At 41.7% G+C, this 27,286-nt stretch overlaps 2 protein-coding genes across 6 annotated transcripts in view; one reads left to right on the top strand and one right to left on the bottom strand.

Annotated features, from left to right (window-relative positions):
* Positions 1 to 14,947, bottom strand: part of ZMYND8 (zinc finger MYND-type containing 8) — a 124,714-nt gene extending 109,767 nt beyond the window's left edge. Inside the window, exons 1-2 of one of the 2 annotated variants that reach the window (XM_048819511.2) lie at positions 13,975 to 14,947; positions 10,818 to 10,909 (exon numbers count right to left, since the gene is read on the bottom strand). In XM_048819511.2, the coding sequence (XP_048675468.1) occupies positions 10,818 to 10,909; positions 13,975 to 14,037 (155 nt within the window). In that variant the 5' untranslated portion in view covers positions 14,038 to 14,947. The remainder of the gene's footprint in view (positions 1 to 10,817; positions 10,910 to 13,974) is intronic. The other variant, XM_048819509.2, reaches the window with a different exon arrangement.
* Positions 14,948 to 15,318: 371 nt separating this feature from the next.
* Positions 15,319 to 27,286, top strand: part of LOC125622121 (translocating chain-associated membrane protein 1) — a 52,831-nt gene continuing 40,863 nt past the window's right edge. For 2 of the 4 annotated variants that reach the window (XM_075118778.1, XM_048819738.2), the window contains exon 1: positions 15,319 to 15,543. In XM_075118778.1, the coding sequence (XP_074974879.1) occupies positions 15,488 to 15,543 (56 nt within the window). In that variant the 5' untranslated portion in view covers positions 15,319 to 15,487. The remainder of the gene's footprint in view (positions 15,544 to 27,286) is intronic. The other 2 variants (XM_048819742.2, XM_048819743.2) reach the window with 2 other exon arrangements.

Genomic DNA, 27,286 nt, shown 5'->3' with positions numbered 1-27,286 from the left:
ATTGTGCGACTAGTATTCAAGCTCTTTTATTCAATGCATTTGACTTTGTTCTTAAAACTGCAATATGCTTACATAATTCTACAAGTCACATAGGGTGGGGAAGGGCCAGAGACTCTATTGGATCCATAGGAGTAGTTGCATTGTATACAACATTGTAACTGTACAAAGAGCTGCAAAGCAAAAATTAAAACTGAATTCAGCAGATTTCTGTACGAAGTCCCATATATCAGGCTTTGTGGGACATTCAGACGCACGTGTGAGTTTACCTGTGGTGTTGATTTTTGGTTTTTGTAAAGAATTGTTTTCTCCTCTGTGTAATACTCCTGATACTTCCCAGTTTCTGAAGAGATCCCAGAATGCAACATACCAACTGCTAGAAGGCTTATTGAAACCATGCTATCTGTGAGGTCAGAAGATGATACATTCTGGGTTTTAGTCAGTGAATCAGGAAGTACCAAGTTTCAGAGTAGCAGCCATGTTAGTCTGTATTCGCAAAAAGGAGTATTTGTGGCACCTTAGAGACTAACAAATTTATTTGAGCATAAGCTTTCATGAGCTACAGCTCACTTCATTGGAAGTACCAAGAGGATTTCACAAGCGGGGGAAGGGAAGGGGGACTCATTTAAAACAAAACAAAACAAAAAGTCAAAACCACTTTTATGCAGCATTTGTCCACAGGCTGGTAAAGGATGAGTTTAGCACAGAAACTAGCATTTAATTCAGTTTTCACTTTTGTCATGCAAGTTATCTTTGACCTACACCTCTCCATTCCAGCTCAGCTCCTCCCCCTGCATTTTGCCCTTGTTGTGAAATTCCTCCTGTGTCTTTGTGGAATGCCCTCAGGAGAACCATAATTGGCTCTCCTGCATGGAATGCAAAAAGGTAATTAGATAACATCTAGCTCATCCTGGATATTGGATTTCTCCAAACATTGTAATCCTACATAAACATGATCCAGGCAAATACTATTATCTGAATTTCATTACTACTAAGTAATGCAAATGAATGCTACTGTGTCCACTTCCCCCTACAACTATATTATGGTAGAGACCTATTTAAAATGTAGAAAAAAAATTACACCAACAGTCAAGGACTGCCAATGTAGCTACATTAATTGTTTTGAATTTGAACATTTAAAAAAACCCTTTTAATGGCAATAGTTATCTCAGTTCCTAGAGGACAGGAAGAACATAAATCATCATAATTGCTCAGACAGAAAATCAGAGGTACTCTTCTCATGCACTGCCCCAATCCTCAAATTCACACAAAACTCCGAAGTAGCTGGATACTTCTGCTAAAATGATAAACTGAAAAAACAATGCTGAATTTAAAATTCTCACTCTTATGTTTCAGAGTTAACGTTCCACTGAGATTAATGGGAGCTGCTTATGCTCCCTCTCCGGACTGAGTCATGGCAGCCAAGGATCACACAACTCACATGACATGCATTTGTCAGCCCTCTCATGCATCCCTGTAGCTTAGCTCAAACATCACTCATTCAAACTGGGCTGTAGGTGCATCTTCTGACCACCAGGGGGCTGCAATGGCACCAGCTAGACCAGGGGTGGCCAACCTGAGCCTGAAAAGGAGCCAGAATTTACCAATGTACATTGCCAAAGAGCCACAATAATATGTCTGCAGCCCCCCATCAGCTCCCACAACCCGCTCCCAGCGCCTCTCACCTACCGGCAGCCCTGCCGATCACCACCTCCCACTCCCTCCCCACACCTCCCGATCAGCTGTTTTGTGGAGGGCAGGAGGCTCTGGGGGGGTAGGGAGGAGCAAGGCCAGTGCAGGCTGAGGGAAGGGGGTGGGAAGGGATGGAGTTGGGGCAGGACCTGTGGCAGAGTGGTTCGCTGCTCCAGGCCAATGGGAGCTGCTGGAAGTGGCGGCCAGTATGTCCCTCGGCCCGCGCCACTTCCAGCAGCTCCCATTGTCTTGGAGCAGCGAACCACAGCCACTGGGAGCTGCGATCGGCTGAACCTGTGGACGCGGCAGGTAACCAAATTGGCACAAGCAGCGGAACAAGTTTGGGGACCCGCTGTCCTAGACTGAAGACTCTTCAAGACAGGGATCATGTGTTCATATGCATATGTAACTCAGATCCTGACTGAGGCCTTTGGACACTGCCATGACATAAAAATTACTAGTACTGGCCATTCCTTTGTACTTTTCCTGGTTTGCCACCAGATTCCTCTAAGTTAAGTCTTCCTATATGGCCTGCTCTGCTCATCCATGATGGTTTGGCTAGGCTTCAGACTTTCCATTCCTATCATGAAGGTGGGGAGCATTTCAGCATTTGGCCCTTACAACTATTGTTTCACTCTGCTAGGGTCAGCAATGCATCAGTTCACTTTCAAAACAAAATACTTGCAACTAGAATCTTTTGGATATGTTAATGAAAGCTTAGAAGCCAATGAAAACAGAAAGAAGGGTAGCATGGAGTGCCACCACCAACAGTCTCAATCTGCTCCCTGCAATTCGTATTAACACCCTTGCGAGCAGTCTAGAGCAGGAGTCTCCAAACTACGGTCCATGGGCTGGATTCGGCCCGGGGCTTCCATTTATCTGGCCCTCCAACCAACAGGGGAGAAGCAAACAGCTGAGTAGGCACTTCGAGCAGGCAGAGGGAGGGGCCGTTGGCAGCAGCTCATGCGTGGCCGGGGGGAAAGGGGTAGCTCAGCTGAGCTGTGCAGTGGGGTGAGTGCCCCTGGGAGCCAGTGTCCCCCCAAAAGGGGAGCCAACTTAGGGAAGAGTTGCTGCTGCAGCCGAGCAGGCATGGACCCCTGCCTTAGAGTAAAAATACAAGCCAGATGCTTAATTACATCTCCAATAAATGTAGTAAAGAAGATGGAAATTAACAATTTCATAATGGTTAAATTTTAACTACAGCACTAATAGAACTAAACAGTCTCAACCAACAATGGGAACCTGGAGCTTCTCTTACCAAAGTACAGCCAAACTTTCAATCCTTTGTCATTTTCTTCAGCAGAGCAGGCACGCCTAGCAGGCACAGGGTGAAGGGAGCAGGCCCGGGGCAGAGCAGACCCAAAAAGGGGAGCCAACTTACAGTACCTGCATCGATTAACTTTTATACCTGATTTAGAATGTAACGCAACACTGACACAGTAGAGTAGTGTTTTTTTTAACAATTTTGCATATATTTAATTTCTTTCACAGTTGCTTCGGCCCACAAAGCCCCTTCAAAAATCTAATATGGCCCTTGTCTCATAAAGTTTGGAGACGCCTTGTCTAGAGTGCAAGGATCGAATGGGTCATGAAGACTGCATTCTTGTTTAATCCACAATAGTGTTCATGTATCCTGAGGGGTAAGGAATGGAAGTTTGTAATGTAACTGTCTGTGGCATACCTGTTCTACAAATGGCAGATTTTGGCTACAGTGTGGCACATTTCTTTACTACTAAATTCACACTGAAGGTAAGCTCCAGTGTTTGTTACAATACTATAAAGAGCTAAATAACCCCAAATGCAATTTAAAAAAACCACCATAAAACCACTAACCAGTATATAACTGCATTAAAAAAAATTACCATATTGTTTAATCTTACACCTTTACCATATTTATAAAATTTACCTTACAAAATATCTGTTTTCCAATGGTTTTTACTGGCAAAGCTTATTTTTTCAATTCTTCTTAGCAAATTCTTCATATGCCATTTCCTGTTTCCTTCTTAATTATTTAAGGAACTTAAACTAAAAAACAAAACAAACAAACAAAAAAATGCTTACCTCCCACATATTTGTTAGAGTTATTTGATTTTGGGCACAGTGAAAAGAGGATGAAATTTTACATAATTGTCCAACTAAATCTCCAGATTTCTGTCTGTTGTGCACAACTTTCATAAGTACCCGTAAATCTAGGGAAGTTATTAAAAGGCAGAGCAATATTTGCTGAATAAGCACCAGTCTCTCCCCATAAATGCTCCTCTTTAGGCCTCAGAGTGGTTTGCAAGAAGTTTGGGGCCTTAAACTACAAGCTTTTTGTAGCATGTGGACCATGTCTTCATATGTGCTTCCATGGCACCTACCAGAATGGGCCCTGATCCTGACCATTACTATAATATAAATATTAAAAAGGAATGAAAAATACAACTTCAGGTGTATCCTTAAATAGAAATAAGGACTTTTTCTGACACAGGAATTCTATTAGACAAGCACTGAAAATTGAAAAGTAAGCCTCCTCCATCCTCCCAGTTACACTATAATTTGTTACTGCTACTGTACTAATTATCAAAACATATTCTTGCCCCTGTATGTGTAGAAGGGAGCAGCAGAGCACGAGATTAATAATTTAACATTTTGTCTGCATCTTTTCCTAACTTGAATAGAAATGCAGCACCCTCTAGTGTTCTTTTAAGAAGCAGTGCATTGATATCAATTTGAAATCAAGAAAGTTTTGCCCATGCTCATATGGGGCAATATCTATTCAAACTGAGCCTGCTGAATGTCTGTTTGACATATAGAACAGGTTTATATAAATGCGCATATAGAGAATGCTACCCAGGAGAGTTTTTGCATCAGAGTAGGAACTCTGATGTAGGAACTGAGTTACATTTGGTCTCTGTGTATATAAGGTCTTCTGCAGTTTCCACAGTATGCATCCGATGAAGTGAGCTGTAGCTCACGAAAGCTTATGCTCAAATAAATTGGTTAGTCTCTAAGGTGCCACAAGTACTCCTTTTCTTTTTGCGAAGTAAAAGTACGGCTGTTACTCTGAAACCTGTCGAAATGCTGTGTAAAATGTTCACAACAAAACACAAAAAGAAGGGTTACTGCCCAGTAACTGAGATTATCTGAGAGTTGCTTCTATGTATTCATACAAGGGGGCTGGCATGGACCCTTCTGGAGTCTTAAGATAAGGCTTCTGTGCAAGAGGCACCACATGCCTCTGTATTACGTCAGGAACGATGGGAGTGCGTCAATGCCTTTGAAGACCCTGCATTTGAGCCCCATCTAAAGGTTGGTGCAAATCCTGAGGACAGAGTCTACAGCAGAGAGAACTGTGGCTTTGCTGCCAACACTAGCTATTCTGGACCTGTCATGGAACAAGCAGAAGGCTGTGCTGTTGCCCTCCATGCTTTCTCTGCACAGCATTTAAAATCTCTTCTGGATCTCAGTCCAGACATGGCTCTGGCATCAAGGGGAGCCCTTGAGGCCTCTAAGTGCCTAATAGTGTCTGGGACACCAAATGTTTGACACCACAAGGGGGTATTCATGAAGCCCCAATGAATAGCTTTCAAGAAGGATGTACAAGCTCAAGATTCTGAGACACTGTCTGAAGAGTGCCAATGCACAGAGGCCCTCAAAGAACCACCCCCGATATCATTAAAAACTAAGACCAAGTTAATCCAAAGATTTGCTAACGTTAACTAACTTCTGAATAAGCATAGTAATTGATTTTATGGTTTTGAATCTAAGTAATGTTAAATCCATGGTTTTGATATGAAACTAGGTAAAACTCAGCTGGTCCCCAACCCCCCTGAGTTATGATTTTAGATTTATATTTTGTTAGAACTGACCAGGAGGGTGGAACTGGAGAAGTATGAACACAGTCTGACCAAAGTTGAAAGTGTGCACACAAATCCCAGTAAAGATAAAACACTTAGTTTCTTACAGATTTTGTTGCAACTATACTATTCTAATGCTGCGAGACAGCCAGGTGAGGACAGAGTGGTTCACTTCCCAGAATGTACCACTTTTGTGTAGCCAACCAAATAGTGATCCGAACTCACATGGGAGTGTAATGACCCATCCACTCCCAGTCTTTATTCAAGCCTAACACTATTTCCCCATGTTTATTCCCCCTCCCCCACCCCGCACTGTTCCTCAGACGTTTTTGTCAACTGCTGGAAATGGCCCACCTTGATTATCACTACAAAAGGTCATCCTGTCCCCCCCTCCCCCCTGCTGGTAATAGATCACCTTACCTGATAACTCTCCTTACAGTGTGTATGGTAACACCCACTGTTTCATGTTCTCTGTGTATATAAATCTCCACACTGTATTTTCCACTGAATGCATCCAATGAAGTGAGCAGGAGAGAGAGTTTGTGTGTGTGTGGGGGGGGGTGGGGGGGTGAGAAAACCTGGATTTGTGCTGGAAATGGCCCAACCTGATTATCATACACATTGTAAGGAGAGTGATCACTTTAGATAAGCTATTACCAGCAGGAGAGTGGGGTGGGAGGAGGTATTGTTTTATGGTCTCTGTGAATATAATGTCTTCTGCAGTTTCCACAGTATGCATCCGATGAAGTGAGCTGTAGCTCACAAAAGCTTATGCTCAAATAAATTGGTTAGTCTCTAAGGTGCCACAAGTACTCCTTTTCTTTCTGCATGATTGTGTTGCTTTGGCAGCTGAACTGATGTAACAATTACACTCATAAAGTAGATTTAAGTGACACTTCTGACTACACTACTAGAAGTGCTTCCTAAGTAGTCTGTAAACTACTTAACGGCTTGTCTTCACTGCAACAGTTTAGCCCTGAGTTAGTACACTCAAGCTATTGCACTCTAGCTAGCCTACCTCGAGAGAGTGAATATACTGCAAAACACCACTCCCACTAAACAAAGTGATTTGGTTAACATCACAGTGATCAGATTAACAGTTGAGCTGTTGTCACTTGAGCTACTGCATTACTAGCTTGATCATCAGCGGCACTTGAGCTTTAACCAACCCCACACACGCCAACTAGTTGAGTTTAAAGCACCACTTAACTCAAGCTAGTGATTTGTGGACAGGAGTTGGGTTAGGGGCAAAATTTGAATTAGCTCAAATTAACAAGGCAGTGAACACAGGCTCTTACAGTTTCCATAGACACAGCTCAGGCAGCATAAGGGCTTGTATACACAGTGGAGTAATGCGTACTAACTTGGTGTGCAGTAATTGGTCTGTGGAGACCCTCTGCTGCACAATAAAAGTTCTCTAGTGCACTTTAATGTACAGGGAACTTTTAGTGCACACCAGAAGGGTCTACACAAGTGATACTCAGATTGAGGCTCGCGAGTCGCAAGTGGCTCATTAATGTATCTCCTGCAGCTCTTTGCAGTACATGATATTAAAACACTGTGTGATTTAATTATTAACCAATCTAAGTTATTACCCTATTGGGATTCTTTTACTATGTTATTAACCAATTGTAGTTGATAAAATAATACTTGGTCAGTCACTTTGTTCTGAGAATAATTTATAAATAGTAAATGAACAATTAATTCACTCTATTGTGACTCTTTTGGGTAATGCTAATCACTAATTTGGCTCCTGAACCACTGAGGTCTGAGTATTACTGCTCTTAACAGACCAATTAATGCACAACATGTAAGTGCACTTTAGAATTCACACCCCTGCAGTGTGCAGCACCCCCTTATGTAGACAAGTCCTAAGGGTATGTCTATACTTCAGAGACTATATTGGCATAGCTATACACCCACATCTCTGAGTGCAGACACAGCCTACTCCACCAGAAGAGATTTCTCTGTCAGTGTTGTAACACAACCTCCCCAAATAATGTTAGTTATACAGAAACACTCTTCCATCGACAGAGCTGCATTTATATTGGAGGTTATGTTGGCATAGCTACATTGTTCAGTGGTGTGTTCTATTCACACCCCTGACCAATATAGCTATGCTGATCAAGCCGAAGAGAATTACTCAGTTTTGTAGTCCAATAGCGCAGCCAAGTTTACCTGCTTATAAAGTTGCATCTTCTAATTCCAGTAGATTAGTTAAGACACTTACCAGAAAGACCTAGTTTAGAAGGAACTGTTGTAGAATAAGACTGAGGTGCACTCATGCAGCAGCAGGAGCCAGTGTTTTATCCAGATATATAATTTTTTTTAAAGGAGTATGGATCAACAATGGATTCCTGCCCTCTCCCTCCCCCCTCAAAAAAGTCAGCCCAAATTCAAATTTATGAAGAGAAACCAGACAATAACTACACATAAAATCAAAGAGCATACAAACTAGCCCCGAGTTAAACTGGACATCAAATGGTCACCTATTTTTAGAGAAAAACATTAATTTATGCCCCATTGTAAGCCCATTTTAGAATGCAACCTGAACTATGAAGTCATTACCAATTGATTTCATAACTAAACAACATTAAATGCAATATGTTGAACTGTCGATACATGGATACTAGCAAACCTGCAGCAAAACAAAACAAATGACAGAGAGGATTAAGTGTACCTATAAATTTTGATTTGGCTGGAACAATCTTTAGTAACCTAAAAATTAAGGGATCTGCATGACATTAAATTCCACCGAAATAAAAGAAAAAAATCAAATTTAAAAAAGATCTAGTTCACAGTCTCAAGCATTTCTGCGCATCAGTTTCTCCATAGCAGAGCATATAATATAGGATGATATATTAGTCTTTGTAGACCAGGGTTATCTATTTAGATATCATATTAGCAACTCATTACATAGAACTCCTGACCATACTGGCTGAACTGGGTAATAACAAAGTTTCATCAGCCAGGCTGTGTGATCCTAGTTTTGTGTTATACTCAGATTGTACTGTAAAATAAATTCTAGCCTGGGTCTTAACATAAGATAATATGTGATTGTTAAACATTGTTGTGAGCCATGTAGAGACAGGGCCTTTACTGTAAAGATGATGAGCTTGGGCCTGTGAGCGGGAATGAAAGAAAACATCAGAGCATTCCACTCCTACTCTGTTAACCAACTCATGGAACAGTTCTGAAGTTGGTGACACAGAAGAATTAACTTCTGTCCGCTTTACAAAAAAAAAGAGGCACTGCTATAGTCACCATTTAGAGGAGACCCAGGATAAAACAGTAGCTGCAGAATCAAGGGCTAAGATTTTTGTTGTTGTTTTTGCTTCACTTCTGAGATGGGGCCAGATATTCAACTGACAACAAAGAAACAATTTAAATTACAGAGTTATAAAATTATAAAGGAAGAAGCAAAGAAAAGGTTAACCAAAAGGTAATTAGGATATGGTTAAGCAGCCCCATGCAATTAGTCCAAGCATACAACTCTAAACACTTAACTGGAGTGATTCCCAAATCAATAACTAAATAAAATTGAGTTCTTTGGGGCAGGTATTGTCTCTTATTTGTTTATATTTATTACGTCTTGAACAATACGGCTGAGGCCTCTAGGCACTACTGTGATACAAATAAATACATGTTTTATAACAAGATAGTTGCAAATAATTTTCTCCTTTATTTACCTGCCAAGATTTAGTTCAGGTCTCTAGGGTTTTCCTGTAAGACCAGACTATATACAGAATGGGAAGAGACGGTCATTGCACTTCCCTTCCCTGAGCATAATGATATCACTGTCAGCTGCTGGAGGGGAAACAGAATCTTGCAGTCAAGTTGTATAGCAGGTAAATAAGCCTTCTGCAGTTTCACTTCTACCACAACAAACCCACCATCTTGTTTGTCTTTTATTATCTTTTCTTTATTTTTCTCTTTTTACATGCCTTACACATGTGTATAGTGTTTCCATGGAATACTGAGTACAGAAATATTGCTAATTAAACACAAACTCAATTTGGGCAAATGCCGTCTTCTACTGTGCATGCAGCACATACCTTTATGTTACTTAGAAATTAAAATTGGTACAGTTACAGTGACTAGAAAAGTATAATGCACTGGTTATTTCTTGAAACAGGTAGATCCACCTTGTTTGACAGTACCGTAAAGCCCTGAGCTGGTCTCAGGCAATGCCCACCAAGCGTTAATGTAAACCTGTGCAAAAGATAACCAGAGTAATATCATAATTCAGAAGGAAGATATGTCAAGTAGTCTAACTCCCAGTGAATGGATAAAGGCAAATGTGGCTGGATGAGTGATAAAGGCTACTTGCTACCAAATTGCTCTGGCTCAGTTTCAGAGTAAAAGAGCAAACTGGAGTAGTACTTTTTTGGGAGAAGTGGGAGTGGAGGAAGGAGCAATAAATAACTCAAGTTAACTGTATCTCAATCTCATCTGTAACATAAACTTCAGCTAAATTCTCAGTAGAACCCAGACATTTTGAACCTTTTAATTACAGTTCCTTTAAATTCAGCTGGAAAGAAGGAGCCATCCAAATACAGCACAATAACTTAGCCCCTTCCTGCCTCATCCTGAACTGCTGATAGCCTACACCCCCAGAAAATCTTCATCTTCCTAACCAATGGAAATCCTATCCACTCTTTACTGCAAATGAATGAGAAATTGTATGTATTTACATCACGTGAGTGTCTCCCAACTTGCAAAAATCATGTCCTTAAATTAGCATTTCTCAGTATTGCTAATTTCCACACTCCCACCCACTTTGGGATCCACTTTTGTCCACGCCTCTAGCAATGTTCACTGAGCTCACTACAGGTGTAATATGCATCAATTCCCATAGGGGAAGAGAAGTGATAGCCAAGAACCTGTTCCTTTACCTCAAAGGTTAACTTCCAGATCCTCTAGGAATGTGCTCTGAGCACAGTGCAGAAGCAACATGCTCCATCTCCTATAAAAGTGGAAGGGGAGGAAGACAACACTTTGAACTATAACACTCACCTCCTAGTCCACTGTCTTTCACACCTGGTACAAACTATCTCAGGACTCATTCCTGATCTTCTTTCTGGCAAGATATTATAAATGCAGGAGTAACAGATTTTCACTGATTCCAGCCCTTAAACCTCGCAAAATATCTCTTATTCTGGAAGAGTATAGCAAGAACTATATATAGCAACAGTGAAAAACTGATAGTTAAAAGCCAAGATCCTGCAGTGCCTCGCTAGTTATTATTTGCAAACCAAAGATATAATATTAGAAATTGACATTACTTACTGAATTTCTGATAAAATGATACTGAATAGGTCTGTTCCCAGATTCCTCCGGTAGCTGTATCTTGAGATATGTTGGATGCTAATTCTTGTTTTCTGAAACAAAAACAACTAGAAAATAATCCTGCACAGCAGGGAAGGGTGAACAAAATCTTTTAACAGGCCTCATTCATTTCTTACTTCTGTGAAACCATATTGGTGTATTTAATATACCAGTTTCTCAGTTTGATCCATTAAAACTGGATTTTTCAAAGGAGAGCAGATGACTCAAGGACTAGGAATGACTTTAAGAGGCTTTCACATATAGGTTACTGGTTCAAATGCAGACCAGGATTTTAACTGCTAAAAATTTCATTCCTGTTTGTTACCTCCATTAAATGAATTTGTAGTCTCAATCTATTTTCTAGTGGATAAATTTCTGTATCACAAACCAGGATCATAACTGGCCCTTTTAGTGGCAGTCTCAACATAGAGTCTAAGACTGAATTGGTACTGCATGTCACAATTAAAGCATATTAAGGGAAGAGGGGGAACCTTGCTCTACCACTAATCCATTTGTAACCTCTGTAAGTGCATATGAGGTTGTTCATTTTCAATACCAATTCCATTTTAGGCCTTTACTGAAACTACCAATAGGGGGACCAATTGTCATGCTGGGTTGGGAAATGGGGACTCCACCGGAAACTGTCCTGAATCTAAACATTAATTTGATATCTCTCTGTCCCCGCTGTAAATTTTTTTGCACTAGCTCCTGAAACTGGATCCATGTGACTGAACATTTGTCCAAGTCCTGTGAGGATCTGATTGGGGCCTATGTCATTAAAATATTGGGCCACATATAAACTAACTTAAAAAACACTCTCCCTTTAAAAAAAAGTGACCGTACATATAGTTTTAACTGTACGATTCGATTGTCTTTGAAAATGTTACTTGAGAAATGTTAAAAAGGATCTTAATCCTCTTGCAGTTGTCTCCAAGAAGCACAGAAAAGGGCATAGAATTAACATTTATCAGGATAGATAGATAGATAGATAGATAGATAGATAATTAGGAAGAAAAATCTAGAGCCCCATTCTGCAAATGCTTGCGGACATGTGTAACTTAACTCCCACATAAATACTCCAGTAGAGCTCAGTATCGCTGCTCATGTGAATGGTTACATGTGTGATTAAGTGTTTGCAGGTTTCGGGCTTATGCCACTTCTCATTCACAAATGTCAGGAAAACTAATAGGTGGAAGATATTAAGATAAATGAAGAATATCAGTTTCATGTAGCTTTCTTATCATATTTGATTGCACAATGTCTATGATAATAAAAGATAACTGTATAAATGTTAATGATAACACTGTAGTTCTGCATGGCTTAAATTAAGTACAAGGTTATTCAAATGTGAAGATGGTCAGAAAAGTTAGGCGCCAATGCTGGAAAAAATTCTGCCAGGGTAGACCCTGAGCTGGCACAGGACCGAGTGAAATCAGTTAGTCTTCATGCCACTGTACAGACTTGAGTATGCTGAAGCAGCAGGCCTATGTTTGTAAAAATGTCTCCTTCTTAATCATCTGATTCCTTTATCTGTCAAATATCAGCATATACATTAAAGAAAAATACAGGTTTCTTTTCCTGTTTTTCTTTTTAGAACCAATACAACTAACAAAGAACAATATATATTCTATTCTGTCTCAAGCATCATCTAGCAAATTGTCAGTTAAATTCTGCTAATGCATTCTTTATTAATAGGGATAATGCCAGAGGCAGATAGTGTTGTATGTGAATGGATATTTAGATCTTATTTTAAATTTGCAGTACTTGGCAGTTAGAAAAATCCATCTTTTTATTTGTAAACTAGATCCAATGACAGAAAGCATACAGAATCCCATGACATAATTTAGCAAGGGAAAATGTCACTGATTGTTTTCCTAGGTCAGAACAATTTCAGTATTAGTCCTTTCTGCTTACTCATAGCAGAATATGACCAATTGCTATTGTATCAAGTAAAAGTGTCTCAGAAAGACTGTGCTCATTCTGCATACTATGGTAATAATAGCAACCTCACCTCTGCTCAGACCAGAAACAAGAACTTTATTTTTAAGCCAATCTACTAGTTGCTTTTGATGCTAAAAATTAATTACTTTCAAAAGACACTTTAAAATAGTTACTGTATTCAGTATAGCTGAACAAATAATTTGTAATAAATAATATACTGCAAAAGTTCAGCCTCTTCTTCCATTACCAGAAAACCTGCAAGTGGATCACTTTTCTTCAGATATATTCAGTACTCCCAGACTCAAGCGCTCAAAAATCATAATTTAAGCCCCCCAAAATTAATTATTTTAACTTAACCATTTAAAAATAATAAATATTAGGTCTTTTTATTTGCTTTCTTTGTTTGAGCCATAGGGGTTCACCTTTTCCAACTTTTTCTCCATAATCACAGAAGATTAAAAAAACCTCCATGAAACCAGAGATTCTTACCCCTGAAGGAGCTGGGTCTTTAAGAAAAACACCAAATATCACAGGTTTCAGAGTAACAGCTGTGTTAGTCTGTATTCGCAAAAAGAAAAGGAGTACTTGTGGCACCTTAGAGACTAACCAATTTATTTGAGCACTTTCCACAGTATGCATCCGATGAAGTGAGCTGTAGCTCACGAAAGCTTATGCTCAAATAAATTGGTTAGTCTCTAAGGTGCCACAAGTACTCCTTTTCTTTTTACCAAATATCACAAGACTTGTGATTAAATTACAAGAACTGGTAAACACAACAAAAGTTTGCAAATATTTTTCACTGTAAATTGATCATGATTTATAAACAGTTCACTGAGAGTACTTGATATTGGACTGATTTTGGGTTGTTGAGACAAGTAACACTGTTTCTACTTCCCAAACAAATGAACATACAAGTACTTGTGAAGCGCATACTTGTGAGTGTAAATATAAAATTAAGCTTATCTGGCTACATATGCCTGAAACTTAGACACGGACCAAAAATGAGGCATGAACATGTCCAAACTGAATTTATTTAAAAATGCAGCTGAATATTCACAGAAATATCACTCAGATTTAGTAATAAGGAATTTCAGGGACCCAAAATAAGTACTTTTATATTAATTGGAATGTATGTAACATTTGATAAGTAATAAATGATGGAAAAAGAGATACTAACTTTAGGACTGCTGAAGAGATTTTCTCCTCTACAAATACTTATTTGAAAATTTTCACTTCCCATTTAGATTCACCATTGGATTCATGTGAGTGGAGCCTTATGCTGCCACACAGGTTCACTGAAGTCAGTTCAAGTTCAGCATGGTTTGAAAGGCTCCACCCTTTATTTCATTTTAGGATGGGGCCAAAAATCTTTTATTTCCCCATGGCCTGACTTATTTCACAATACTGATGAAGTATCCTTCACTCAAGCCTTTCTCTAGGATGCCCTTTCAAGACTCCATTGTTTGCTTCTCAGTCAACTGACAATGGTTTTCCTTAGTTCAGTATGGGAAGTTCCAGAACGTTCCCTCTGAGCTATTGTCCAACACTACAGCCCTTGAAAACTCTTCAAAAGTTTCAATGAATTTTTGACTAGTTGGAAAAAAGCCTGACATCTAAATGAAAGTTCCTCCTCACATTTGAGAAAATTAGAGTTTCACAATTCAGACACCCAGCAGTCCCATTTTTCAATCAGGTCTGTCTGTCAACAACAGCACCAGCGATGGAAGCCCAGCCGCTTAGCCCAGATAGGAAGAGCTGCAGGCTGGAACAAGCTGTTGTATTTTTGTAGTGGCTGCGGTGCTGCTTGTTTTAAGACAGAGCATTGCTGGCTGGGACCCGAGCTCTGCGTCGGCGTATCTCCCACGGTAAGGAAGAGACCTAGGCCACTCAGCTCATGAGTGTCACGCAGCCCGAGAGCCACCCGGCCTCTGAGGTGGCCCCACCCGGCTGCGATTACGATAGCTCAGTGCATAGTGAAACCTGCCTTCTCCATGGAGCCGCCTCCCACTGGGATGGGTCTGTCAGCTCCAGAAGGGGCACCCCAACATAGGGATCAAGATGGAGCGTTGCCTACTAGGACCTGTCGCCTCCATGGAGCCACCGGCTGCTAGGACTGAGGTGAAGCAGCGCACTGAGGCCTGCCGCAGCCACACCGATACAAGGACAGTATAGAGCAGCGCGCGCACAGAGCTCCACCCACAAGAAGGAGGCAACCCTTAGCGACCGCTCCAACCCCTCCCCCGAAGGGTCGCCTTTAGTTGTCTTCTGTAAGCCCCACCCACTGCAGGTGGAGTCCCACAGGTCCCGCCCCCTGACTCATTTCATTAGCTAGAGTCAATGTCACTCACGAGGACCCTGACAGCCGTTCCGAGCATCTAACGGCGTTTTATGCCCCGCTCCCCCTGGAAGCCACACCTCCAGGTGGCACAGCGATTAACCGGTAAAGCTGTCAATCATAGAGCTCCTGGAATGTGACTGGCTGAGCCTGGGTTGTGGGTGGGTAGTTGTGGGGGGGGGGGGGACAGCGGTGTTTACTGTGCGTGAGGTGAGGAGGCTGTTGAGAAAGAAACACCACCTCTTTTCTGGACCGGGACCACTGCCTAGGCCCTCGGGGGCTACCACTACCATGGGGCTCCGGAGGAAGAACAAGAGCCCGCCTGTGCTAAGCCATGAATTCGTGATCCAGAACCATGCGGACGCCGTGTCTTGCCTGGCTATGGGCCTCCTGCTGGGGCTTATGTTCGAGGTACGGGGGTTGGGGGCTTTGCCTGCGGCTGCCGAGCGCGGATCACCCGCCCCAACCGAGCCGTTCCGGCACTTCCGACCTGCCCCACCCCTGCAGTTCTCCGAGCAGCGACCGACCGACCCTGTCTTGTCTTCCCCGCTCTCCTCTTACTCTTCCCCTGCCTTTCGGGCTGAATCACGCCCCTGCTTCTCCTGCCTTCCCAGCGCCTCACCTTGTGACTCACCCCGTCTCTCATCTCCCACCTTCACTTCCCCCCCCACTGTCATTGTTGTCTCTCCCCCTCTGGATCCTCCATGCTCGCTCGTTCCCTCTGCTCCATCTGCCAGACCCCACATCATACGCCCCAATTCCATCTGACTCTCCTCCCCTAGTCCTCGCCCTGCTCTCCTGGATCCCCACTGCCACACAACTTTTTTTGCCGGCCCCCTTTTCTATCTTCTTCACCCGTATTCCTTCCCAACAAGCCCCTCATTCCCATCGATTCTCCTGGAGCCAGATCTGCCCTTTCTTTTCTGTTTGGTTTGTACTTTTTCTTAAAAACTTTCCAGTGGTGGAAACATGGGTAAGAGTGCTATTGGAGACGGAGCTCCAGGTGGACACTGCTGTTTTAACCACCATATTGTCTTGACCTGTTCTGAGCAGAGTTGGATGACATTGCAGTTAAAAGGCTACTGGCAGTCCACCTCTATTATTGCTGCTTCTGTTGCTCTCACTGACTCAGGTCTACTAATGATGGGGAATCTGAAGAAAAATGCTCGTGTAGACACTGCCTTAGGCTTGTCTCCAAATCCCTCCTCTCTTATATATTTTAGAGTTCTGTTAATAAAGTTAGATTTCCTAATTAAATGAAGGTGTCACCCTTTCATCAACCTCTTTTGGTGCCTTGGTTGAATCTTCTAGGCTTTGTTCTCTGGGATAAAATTGTTGTGTCATGTTGTTGTATGTGTACCTTGTGTCAACCTGGAAGATGGTTAGTTTGATTTTACTGTCTCTCTCAAGAATGGGACTACTCAGTGAAACAGATAAGGCAGATTGCTTGCCTTTTGTTTGGAGTTTTATGGAGATAGGTGGGAAGGGGAGTTGGCAGGGCTGTGGAGGGAGACATAGTTTTCCAAACTGTGACAACTGGTGTCTGGGAGAGGTGGTAAGTATCTTACTGAAACAACCTCTAACATCTCAACATCACTCATCACTTGAGCAAGATTTAAAATGAAACTTTTTAAAGATGAGAAAACACTTTGAAATACTTGGTTGAAAGGTACTATATACTGCTAAGTAATATTCTCTTTAAGGGTTCATTCTTCTTTACTGCTGTGCTAGTCCTGTAGACTTCAGGGCATTATTATGTTGGAAGAGGGTGGAGAATGGAGTCCTGATCATCAAATAATGTTCCTCCAAATAAATGACAGATGCTAAGTTGGGTGATAGTGTTGTCTGCTGCATCAGAAGTGGTACAAATTAAAGGGGCTATATGATGCAGAACTTGAACGCTGGGATAGAAAGTGCAGTTGTGGAGAATCAGTACTTACAAGAGGAGGCTGTAGGTGGGGAAAGAGAAGAATAGTTCAGATGGAAAAACTTTGATTTGCCTATAAGGACTAATGGGATTTTTTTTTTTAATGTGAATCCCAGTAGTATGAGATAAAGTGGATGCATTGGTCAAAAGAAAAGGAGTACTTGTGGCACCTTAGAGACTAACCAATTTATTTGAGCATGAGCTTTCGTGAGCTACAGCTCACTTCATCGGATGCATACTGTGGAAACTGCAGCAGACATTATATACACACAGAGATCATGAAACAATACCTCCTCCCACCCCACTGTCCTGCTGGTAATAGCTTATCTAAAGTGATCATCAAGTTGGGCCATTTCCAGCACAAATCCAGGTTTTCTCACCCTCCGCCCCCCCCCCCCCCCCCACACACACACAAACTCACTCTCCTGCTGGTAATAGCCCATCCAAAGTGATAACTCTCTTCACAATGTGCATGATAATCAAGGTGGGCCATTTCCAGCACAAATCCAGGTTTTCTCACCCCCCCACCCCCATACACGCACAAACTCACTCTCCTCCTGGTAATAGCTCATCCAAACTGACCACTCTCCAAGTTTAAATCCAAGTTTAACCAGTACGTCTGGGGGGGGGGGGTAGGAAAAAACAAGGGGAAATAGGCTACCTGGGGGTGGGGGGGTGAGAAGGCCCACCTTGATTATCATACACATTGTGAAGAGAGTTGTCACTTTGGATGGGCTATTACCAGCAGGAGAGTGAGTTTGGGGGGGGGGGGGGGGGAGGGTGAGAAAACCTGGATTTGTGCTGGAAATGGCCCAACTTGATGATCACTTTAGATAAGCTATTACCAGCAGGAGAGTGGGGTGGGAGGAGGTATTGTTTCATGATCTCTGTGTGTATATAATGTCTGTTTCCACGGTATGCATCCGATGAAGTGAGCTGTAGCTCACGAAAGCTCATGCTCAAATAAATTGGTTAGTCTCTAAGGTGCCACAAGTACTCCTTTTCTTTTTGCGAATACAGACTAACACGGCTGTTACTCTGAAATTGGTCAAAAGTTAGAATTCTAGATCACATAAATTAAAGCTCTGGGATCAAGGTGTGGGAGAGAAGGGAGGGGAGTTTTTTTGTTTGGGTTTTTTAGTCTTAAGGACTAGTTTTAAAGAGACTGGTTTATTTTTTGGTTGCTAAAAAAACACAGTTTGTGAAATTGTTTGTAAATCCTTGTCCAAATGCAATAAGGTCTTGTGTAAACACAAATGTTTACAGACTTGTATAATTGACACAGTGATACTGATCTAACTTATTCCTGTACAGGAAGGAGTATAAGCGCTTCTGCACCAGTATAATTGCATCAATAGTGAGGTTAAACCAGTTTTAACTATATCAATAAAATATCACACTCCTAACTGACCTAGCTATACCAATACAAAACCTCTAAGTGTAGTTTGTACTAGTTTGTACTGGAAATAATCAGCTGCATTCAGTGAACAATATTTTCTGATATGTCCTCCTGTCTGCAGTCAGTTCAAATTGTACAACATAGGCAAAGATACAATGATCTTATGTAGCAAGATAATTTTGGGGAAAGTTGATTGAGAAACCTGTAACTACTTGGTTCCTGATGACCATGAACAAACATTATTGTAGGATCCACTCTGGCCTTCAGTTGGAGTGGGCTATGCTTGTCAATGTCATGGAAGATCTGAAGATTTCAGATCAGGGTCGCTTGATTGTTTTGATGGTGCTTAGACCTCCACAGTTGTTGATGAGATTGTGGTTTGAAAAATCTATTCATCCAGGAAAATGAGAACTGGCCCTGATGGGTAAGGAAATATATGCTAACAATTTACTAATTGAATTTCAAATGAATGCTTATGTTTCTAGCCCTTATAATTCAGAAGGTAGCATTCTGATTGTAAAACAGTAGTGTCCTCTTCCTGAGTCTGAAGGTAGGCAGCTGCAGAATTGAATCAACAAAATTGCCTCAATTCAATTTCCTCAAATTCCCTCTCATGCTTGCGCTGCTGCCCCAGGGATCTCCCTGCATAAGTGTCCTTAGAAAGTTTTTTTTACAGACAGTATTTCCTGTTATGGTCTCTGAATTTTGCATGTATCTTAAAGTGCCATGAAAAAATAACTACTGTCTTTAGTCTCTTCAGTAATGTATTTGGTAGAAATAGATTGTATTTCACTTATTTAAAGCCCACTGATTGACTTTTTTAAAAAAACAACAACCACCCTAAATATTAATGACAGAACTGGAAGTGTGAGTTAGTCTTATCTCTCATTGCTTTGAGGACATGTGTTCCTTATAATTTTATAAAACACAGGTTCTTCTTCACTCAGTGCACAGTCAACTTGTAGAACTCCTTGCCTAGGAGGTTGTGAAGGCTAGGACTATAACAGGGTTTAAAAGAGAACTGGATAAATTCATGGAGGTTAAGTCCATTAATGGCTATTAGCCAGGCTATTAGTAAGGAATGGTGTCCCTAGCCTCTGTTTGTCAGAGGGTGGAGATGGATGGCAGGAGAGAGATCACTAGATCATTACCTGTTAGGTTCACGCCCTCTGGGGCACCTGGCATTGGCCACTGTCAGTAGACAGGATACTGGGCTGGAGGGACCTTTGATCTGACCCAGTATGGCCATTCTTATGTTCTTACAATCGTATTGTGGTTGCTACAAAAGTAAAATGTCTACTTGTATTTGCATTCTCAAGGAAACTCTTATCAAAGTGCATGCTTCTTATGTAATGGGAGATTAGGCTGCTTAAGTGTTTATTGCAGGATAACTGTGAAAGGCCCATTTGTTTCTTGCCTCATTACATTTTATATTTACCTTTAATTGATTCAAATAACTGTTGAAGATGTGAAATCCATCCTGCTAATTAGAAGGAAATATGAGTTTTAGAAAACTAATGTTAGTTTGACCTGCTTGAGAATTTATTGGCAGAGTCCTGACTGCTATTTATAGTAACTTGGTTTTCAGATATCTATGCTACCTCTTTCCAGCCTTCTGAAGGAATGGAGGGCCATTTTGTAAAGTTTGTATTATATTAATGCTGCAAAGAGAAGTATGGTCATCTGCATGGTCTGTCAAAGCTAAGTTGTTAACACTGTAATTGTAGAACTTAGATGCCTTCAAACAAAAGGGTTTGAAACATACTGGGTGTACCAAATTTTCTTCTGTCGGACAGATAAAACTCCTGTTCACATCCAGCACTTTTACAAGAAAATTAAGAGCATATTTCTCTATTAGATCCCATGTAAAACGTATGTTAAGGATGCAAAGTCAAGCACTCAAAAGTTGGAAAATGCCAGAATTAAGGTTGCTCATACTGTACCATAAAATATATGTACAATCTTAAATTACAGGACCATGTACTATTTTTAATAGGACAGTTGCCCTATTCATTGCACAGTGTGGACAGTGCTTGCTGAATGGTTATCTATTCTCTTTGTTCTCATTATTTGGTGTATGTCCTCCATGCCATATTTACTGCACAGCATCCAAACCCTGCCCTCAAAGAACTGTTGATTTCCTCATGGGCTTTTCTGTGGTACTGATCATGAAGCACTCAGTACCATAAACTTATCTTCATAACATATCCTTTGAAGTGTGGATGGGGAACGAGGCACAAAGAAACAAAGGTCAAATGTGTCAATTTTGGGTGTCCAACCTGAGACACCTAGGGCCTGTTATTTTTTCAGAGTCCCTAGCATTTTTATAGCACTAGATATGTTCTGTGCACATTTATCTTTGACTTCAGCTGCAACTGAATGCCCTGTGAGAGCCCTTTGGTAAATCTACCCCCAAGTTTCTCAAGTTGGGCACTAATAAAATAAGGAACACACAAACAAAAACTTTGCAGAGGGCCACTTGCCCAGCATCATATAAGAACTTTGTGGGAGAGACAGGGATAAAATCTAATTATTCACAGTGTCATTCAGTTGTCATAACCATAAGGCCATCCTTTGTCTTCCTGCAGTCCCCTGCCTCACAGTGCATCTTTCATTTTCTGCAACAAATGGGGCAGGGATCCCATAGACAATTCTGATTTACTACATAAACTGGATTCATTCCCTGAGTACTGCCCATCTTGTGTACTGAGTGAGGCAGGGATCCTGTGGAGAAAAAATAGTGTATGATACTGTAGTTAAAGATTATCATAATGCATTTCAGAAGCAGCCTTAATTCTGGCATTTCATAACATCTGACTTTGCAACCTTTGCTTGCCTTTGCAACCCTAATTTTCTTTTAATACAGTGCTTTTGAATGTAATGTTTTGGGTTTTTTGTTTTTTGTTTTTTTTTTTTTGTTAAACTTAGGACCTAATACATCATGTGCAACTATATGGACTCCTCCCCTCCCTCCCCACTCCCATGAGTCATCAGCAAGATAGAAACCTTTAGATCCACAGCACACATCTCTGACACTTGAGCTAACAGCATAACTGGTGGCAGTAAAAGGCTGTTTATCCTCTGTGAACCAGCCCCTGCGGGGAATAAAATACACACTTTGCCAGTGGGTTTCACAACTATTTGCTAGACAGCACAGGAATGTTGAGACTCAAGACTCATCGGTTTATTCCAGGCTCTGGAAAACAGAGTTCTCTAGTGGCTATAGAAGAGGGGTGGGGAACCTCTGGCCCGTGGGGGCCCCCTGCTTAATTTCATCTGTCCCACGGCAAGTCTCCACGCTGTGGGCTGAAAGCCCTGAGCTTTGGTGCCCCCCCCCCCGCTCCCCGTGGGCCTGGAGACATGAACTCTGGCTGGACCTGCTGCGGGGGGTAGCTAGGGTGCCAGGCCAGTTGGTTGGATGGCCCTGCAGCCCCTAGGCGCAGGGGCGATCAAGAAAGCTCCAAGTCCGCATGCACCTACCTACGCCTGCAGGTGCCGCCCCCACACTCCCATTGGCCGGGAACTGTGGCCAATGGGAGCTGCGGGGGCGGTGGCTCTGGGCACAGGCAGTGCATACCGCGCAGAGCTGCCTGGCCACATCGTGGCAGCTTCCGGGAGCAGCGCAGAGCCAGGGCCGGGGGGAGCCTGCCTTAGCCCCACTGCACAGCTGACCAGGAGTTGCGTGAGATAAGCAGCGCCAGGCCAGAGCCTGCATCCCGCACCCAACCCCCTCCCAGACCCCTCACCCTGAACCCCCTGCCCTAGCCATGAGCCCCCTTCTGCACCCCAACACCCTCCCAGAGCCCCCACCCCAACCCTGAGCCCACTCCCACACTTCAAACCCCTCAGCCCCCGCCCACAGCCCCCTCCTGCACCCTGAACCCCTCATTTCTGGCCCCACTGTGGAGTCTGGGAGAAGCTCCATGCCCCCCTGCAGGGCTGTGTGCGGCCTGTGACTGAGTTTTTGGGGTTTTTTTCCTTTTCTGTGGGTCAGTGACCCCCGATAGAAAAAAGGTTTCCCTCCCACCCCTGCTGTAGACCCTTTTTTACCGCTCCATCCTCTGTACCCCTTCTGCCTCTTCCCCAGCACATACCCCTGAAGCTTGGCTATGCCTCTGTCATCAGTCACTGGCAATCAGGAGAAGCAACTGTAGGGGAAGTCCTGCTTAGCCTCTGGACTGTTGTGCTGGAGCATGCCCAGTACAGTCAGAATCTTTGGAGAATTTATCTGTCAAACTAAGAAGCCTCTACTGAACATGTGAAAACTCTGACTTTTCTGCGGCTTTTAACTTGGCCATATTTGGGTGGATTTTGATGGAGATAACCAAAAGGCACATCCTTGACACTAATGTGATGTCCTGTCCAATTGCCAAATGTTAAGTCTCTGCTTCAAAGCATGGAGATGCTAGAGCTTCTCAACAAAACAGTCATAAGAATTTTTAAACATGGGTACAACAACATATTTTTCCCTTACCTCATCCTGAGAAACTGTTGAATATTTTTGCATAGACAATTATTGTTGTTTAAAAAAGTTAATATGCAGCAGAGGACTGATATGGGAAAAGCCTGGATGAAAGTTTAAATTCAAAATAAGGTCTTGTAATGGAAAGTATTAGGTAACCTTAACTCTAGGTGTCACTACCAGCTGCATATACATGCTTTACAGTCTAAACCCTGTTCTAAATATACCATTAAGGAGAGGAGTTCTTGCCATAGACTTGGAAAACTTTTCACGTAATATCAAAGGACAGTTCTCTTATACATCAGAACAGCACTCTATCAAGCTCTTCTTCTCTAGCTAAGATTTCCTACTGTAACTGTATTGTTTTCCCTTTTCTGATGGAATGGAATGATCATGAGAACTTCAACAAATATTTTGTTTTGGTTTGTCCACGTTTTCCACTTCTCAAATAGGTTATGGTCCTTTCCACTAAAACAGAGTATAGCTCTAGGATTCTAGATGGATTACTAGTTGTAGAATTACTACTTGGAAATGATAGAATTATCAATAATAATGCAGAAAAAGCAAAGCACTCAAATATTTTTGTTATGTATTTGGGGAAAAAAAACAGATGATATAGTCTCATCCATCATATGGTGATGATATACGCTTTCCATTCCATGAGTAACTCTGGTGGATGTTAAACAGAAGCTGCTAAAGTTTTTTAAAGTCAGGATGTCCAGATAACTTGGATCCAAGAAGTTTAAAAGAGCTGGCTGAGGAGCTCACTGGACTATTAAGGTTCATTTTTCAATAAGTCTTAGAGCATTGGGAAAGTTTCAGAAGACTGGAAGACAGATAATGTGCCAGTCCTTAAAAAGGATAAATGGATGACCCATGTAATTATGGGCCTGTCAGCCTGACATTATCCAGGGCAAGATAGTGGAGTTGCCCACATGAGAAATTATTAATAAAGAATTAAAGAACGGAAATGCAAATCAGCAAGGGTTTAAGGAAAATAGATCCTGTCAGACTAACTTGATAGCTTTTTTCATGAGATTACAAGTTTGGTTGATTAAAGGTGACAGTGTTTGATGTAATACATTTTGACTTCTGTAAAGTGTTTGGTACTGCGTGACATTTTGATTTTTTTAAAAAAACACCAGAACAATATAAAATTAACATGGCACATGGTAAGTGTATTGAAAATTGGCTAACTCATGGGTCTCAAAATATAATTGTAAATGGGAAATTGTTATTAAGAGGATTTTTCTTGTAGCATCCCACATGGATTGGTTCTTGGCCCTATGATATTTGTCAGTGATCTGGAAGAAAACACAAAATCATTACTGATAAAATTTGCAGATGATCCCAAAATTGAGGGTGTTATAAATAATGAAGAGAAGAGGTCACTGATTCAGCGCGATCTGGATTGCTTGGTAAACTGGGAACAAACAACCAATATGCATTTTTAATATGCCGAAAGTAAAGGTATACATCTAGGAATAAAGAACGTAGGCCATACTTCCATCATGGGGGACTCTATCCTGGGAAGGAGTGACTCTGAAAAAGTCTCGTAGTTGTGGTTGTAGTAGATAATCAGCTGCACTTAACTGCCTGGTGAGACGCTGTGGCCAAAAGATCTAGTGCCATCCTGGGATGCATAAACAGGGGATTTTTGTGTAGGAGTAAAGAGGTTATTTTACCTCTATATTTAGCACAGAGGATGTTACTGCTGCTGGAATACTGTGTCCAGTTCTGATGTCAACAATTCAAGAAGGATGTTGATTGCAGGATAACTGTGAAAGGCCTATTGGAGAGGGCTCTGAGAAGGGCCACAAGAATGATTAAAGGATTAGAAAACATGCCTTATAGTGATAGATTGAGCTCCCTGAGTCTATTTCAAAGAGAAGGTTAAGGGATGACTTGATTACAGTCTATAAGTCTAACAAATATTTGATAGTGGGCTCTTCTAGCAGGGAAAGGTATAACATGATCCAATGGCTGGAAGTTGAAGCTAGACAAATTCAGACTGGAAATAAGGCATAAATTTTTAATGGTGAGAGCAATTAACTAATCGAACAGTTTACCAAGGGTTGTGGTGGATTCTCTCACTGTCAAGTTTAAAATCAAGATTGGATGTTTTTCTAAAAGATGTGCTCTAGGAATTATTTTGGGGAAGTTCAAAGGCCTTTGTTACACAGGAGGGCAGACTAGGTGATCATAGTGGTACCTTCTGGCCTTGGAATCTATCTGGATCCAGTCAGTGCTGCATCTTTATTGATGAAAGAAGTTGGTCTTGAGAATTTTGAAGTATTAACATACTCAGTGGTTTATAGCCAAGAGTAGCAAAGAAACTCAAAAAGAGTTCCTGATTAATCTGTATTTTTGAAAGTAGCTGCTAAGACAGAAATATCTTTCTAGAAAGTTGATCATTATTTATCAAGTGAAAAAGCATCCTAATATTCAGAAGTACTGTATTTTATGTATATTTAGGAATTGTTACTAAGGGCTTGTCTACATGGGACATTTAGAGAAATTAGTGTGAAATTTAAGTACAATATCTACTCTACACATGGTCATTTTTATTCCGCATTAAGAGTGCCTTGGATTATCCTAAACCACAAAAAGGCAGTTTTTGTCCTGGTCTAAGTTTTTGTCAACAGAAGCTGCCTTTTTTGCCGCAGGTTTGCATGCATCCACACCCAAATTTGATGTAAATTGACAAAACCCAGCCTTTCTGTTGCCCATATAAAACCACTTCTGCAAATGAAAGTCCTCAGCAGACATAATTCAGCGGTCAAAATGCCAGTGTGGATACTGCATTGCCTGTGTCAGTTAGGAGTTCCCCAGCAACTGTCCCATGATGCCCTCTGTCTGCGACAGTGACCACACCAGTCACAATTTTGAACTCACTGCCCAGGAGTCACAGTGACCAGAAACCTGACCGCTTTAAAATTCCCAGTGTGTTTTGGAAATACCTTTTTTCCTGTTACCTTACCTTTGCAGGCACACCCAGTAACCCACCTTTTTTTGAACAGAGAGCATGGCTCAGTGCAAAGATAGAGCATCACCTAAATCTTGTTCTCCTGTCTGGATCAGGAAAAGAAGGTCCTGAATCTTCTTTGCATGCAGGGAGACAGGGCTGTACAAGTCCAGCTGCAGGGCAACCAGAGGAATAGGGCTTAGTATGCAGACATTGAAGAGTGAAAGCAAGCCCTGGGCTACAACAGGGAAAGAAGCAATGCTGGGTGAAGGACCTTCACCAGTTGTACTAGAAGGCAAGGGAGCAGAACAAAAAATTGGGTCCACCCATAAATCTGCCACTTCTAAAATGAGTTCCATTTCATAGGTGGCATAGACCTCTCCACAGTTCTGCCAGTTCTACATTGAGCTGCATTCCACATGTGGCAGAGACACCACCATCACCCCAAAAGTGACAGTGGACACACTTCAAGATCCAGAGGAGGAAACCCCTACAGTGTCCAGCAAGAAGGGGAATAGGAAGGAGCATGCAGACCCTTCAGAGAATGACCAGCTCTTCAAAATACAGCTGGAAATGGGCCAGACCCTGACAATCCCAGATGAACCTGTGTAGGAAGGGAAAAGGAGCTTAGGTGTATTGCTGCACTTTTTTTTTTTTATGCATGACTCTTCCCTCCCAACCCCTCTTCATGGTGCCCAAAACCTCCGAGGCCCTCTTCTCCCCTTTCAAAATGGCAGCCATTAGTGTACAATCAGAGAACAAAGGAATTGGCTTTTACAATAGCCAGGTTTTTTTTTTTAATTAATAGCTTAGTAGTCAACATGTTTTGATACCAAGATGGCTGAAATTTTTTTATAAAACACTACATATCAAGTCATTGCAAATGAACAGAAAGATACCAACACTGATATCTGAGCCTAAAAAGCAATCGGTGACTGTCCAGTTGGAATACCTGCTTTTTAAGCATACACTTGTACAGTACACATATAATGTAAACATTGCAGAGGACAGTGATTTGGTTTTAAGTCTGATTTCCCAGTCCAACAAAACAAATCATCCTGCGGTGTGGAGGAAGTGTTCATTGCTCAGGGGGCTCACTTTTCTTTAGCTTGCAGAACTAGGCAGTGGGGAAAGCCCTTCTTCCCTTGTGGAGAATTTTGTTGAACTGTACACAGATGATGTCATTGAAATTGTTACAGAGGACAAAAGAGACATTTTCTAGGAGATACTCTGATCCTGAGCCTAACCAGTCCTCATATGTTGCTGATGGGGAGAATAGGCATTGGGCAGATGGCATTATCGAGACCGAGCAAAAGCAGAAGGACAAAGAAGTGTCCCAAGAAATATTCCAAGAAATGTTATGATTCTGTTCAAGCACCAAACACAGGTGTTGCACAGTAA

The sequence above is a fragment of the Caretta caretta genome, chromosome 13, assembly GCF_965140235.1.
Source record: "Caretta caretta isolate rCarCar2 chromosome 13, rCarCar1.hap1, whole genome shotgun sequence".
In the NCBI taxonomy this organism is placed as follows: domain Eukaryota; kingdom Metazoa; phylum Chordata; order Testudines; family Cheloniidae; genus Caretta; species Caretta caretta.
The sequence above is the reverse complement of the archived record's forward strand: the minus strand, read 5'-3'. Positions and strand labels throughout refer to the sequence as shown.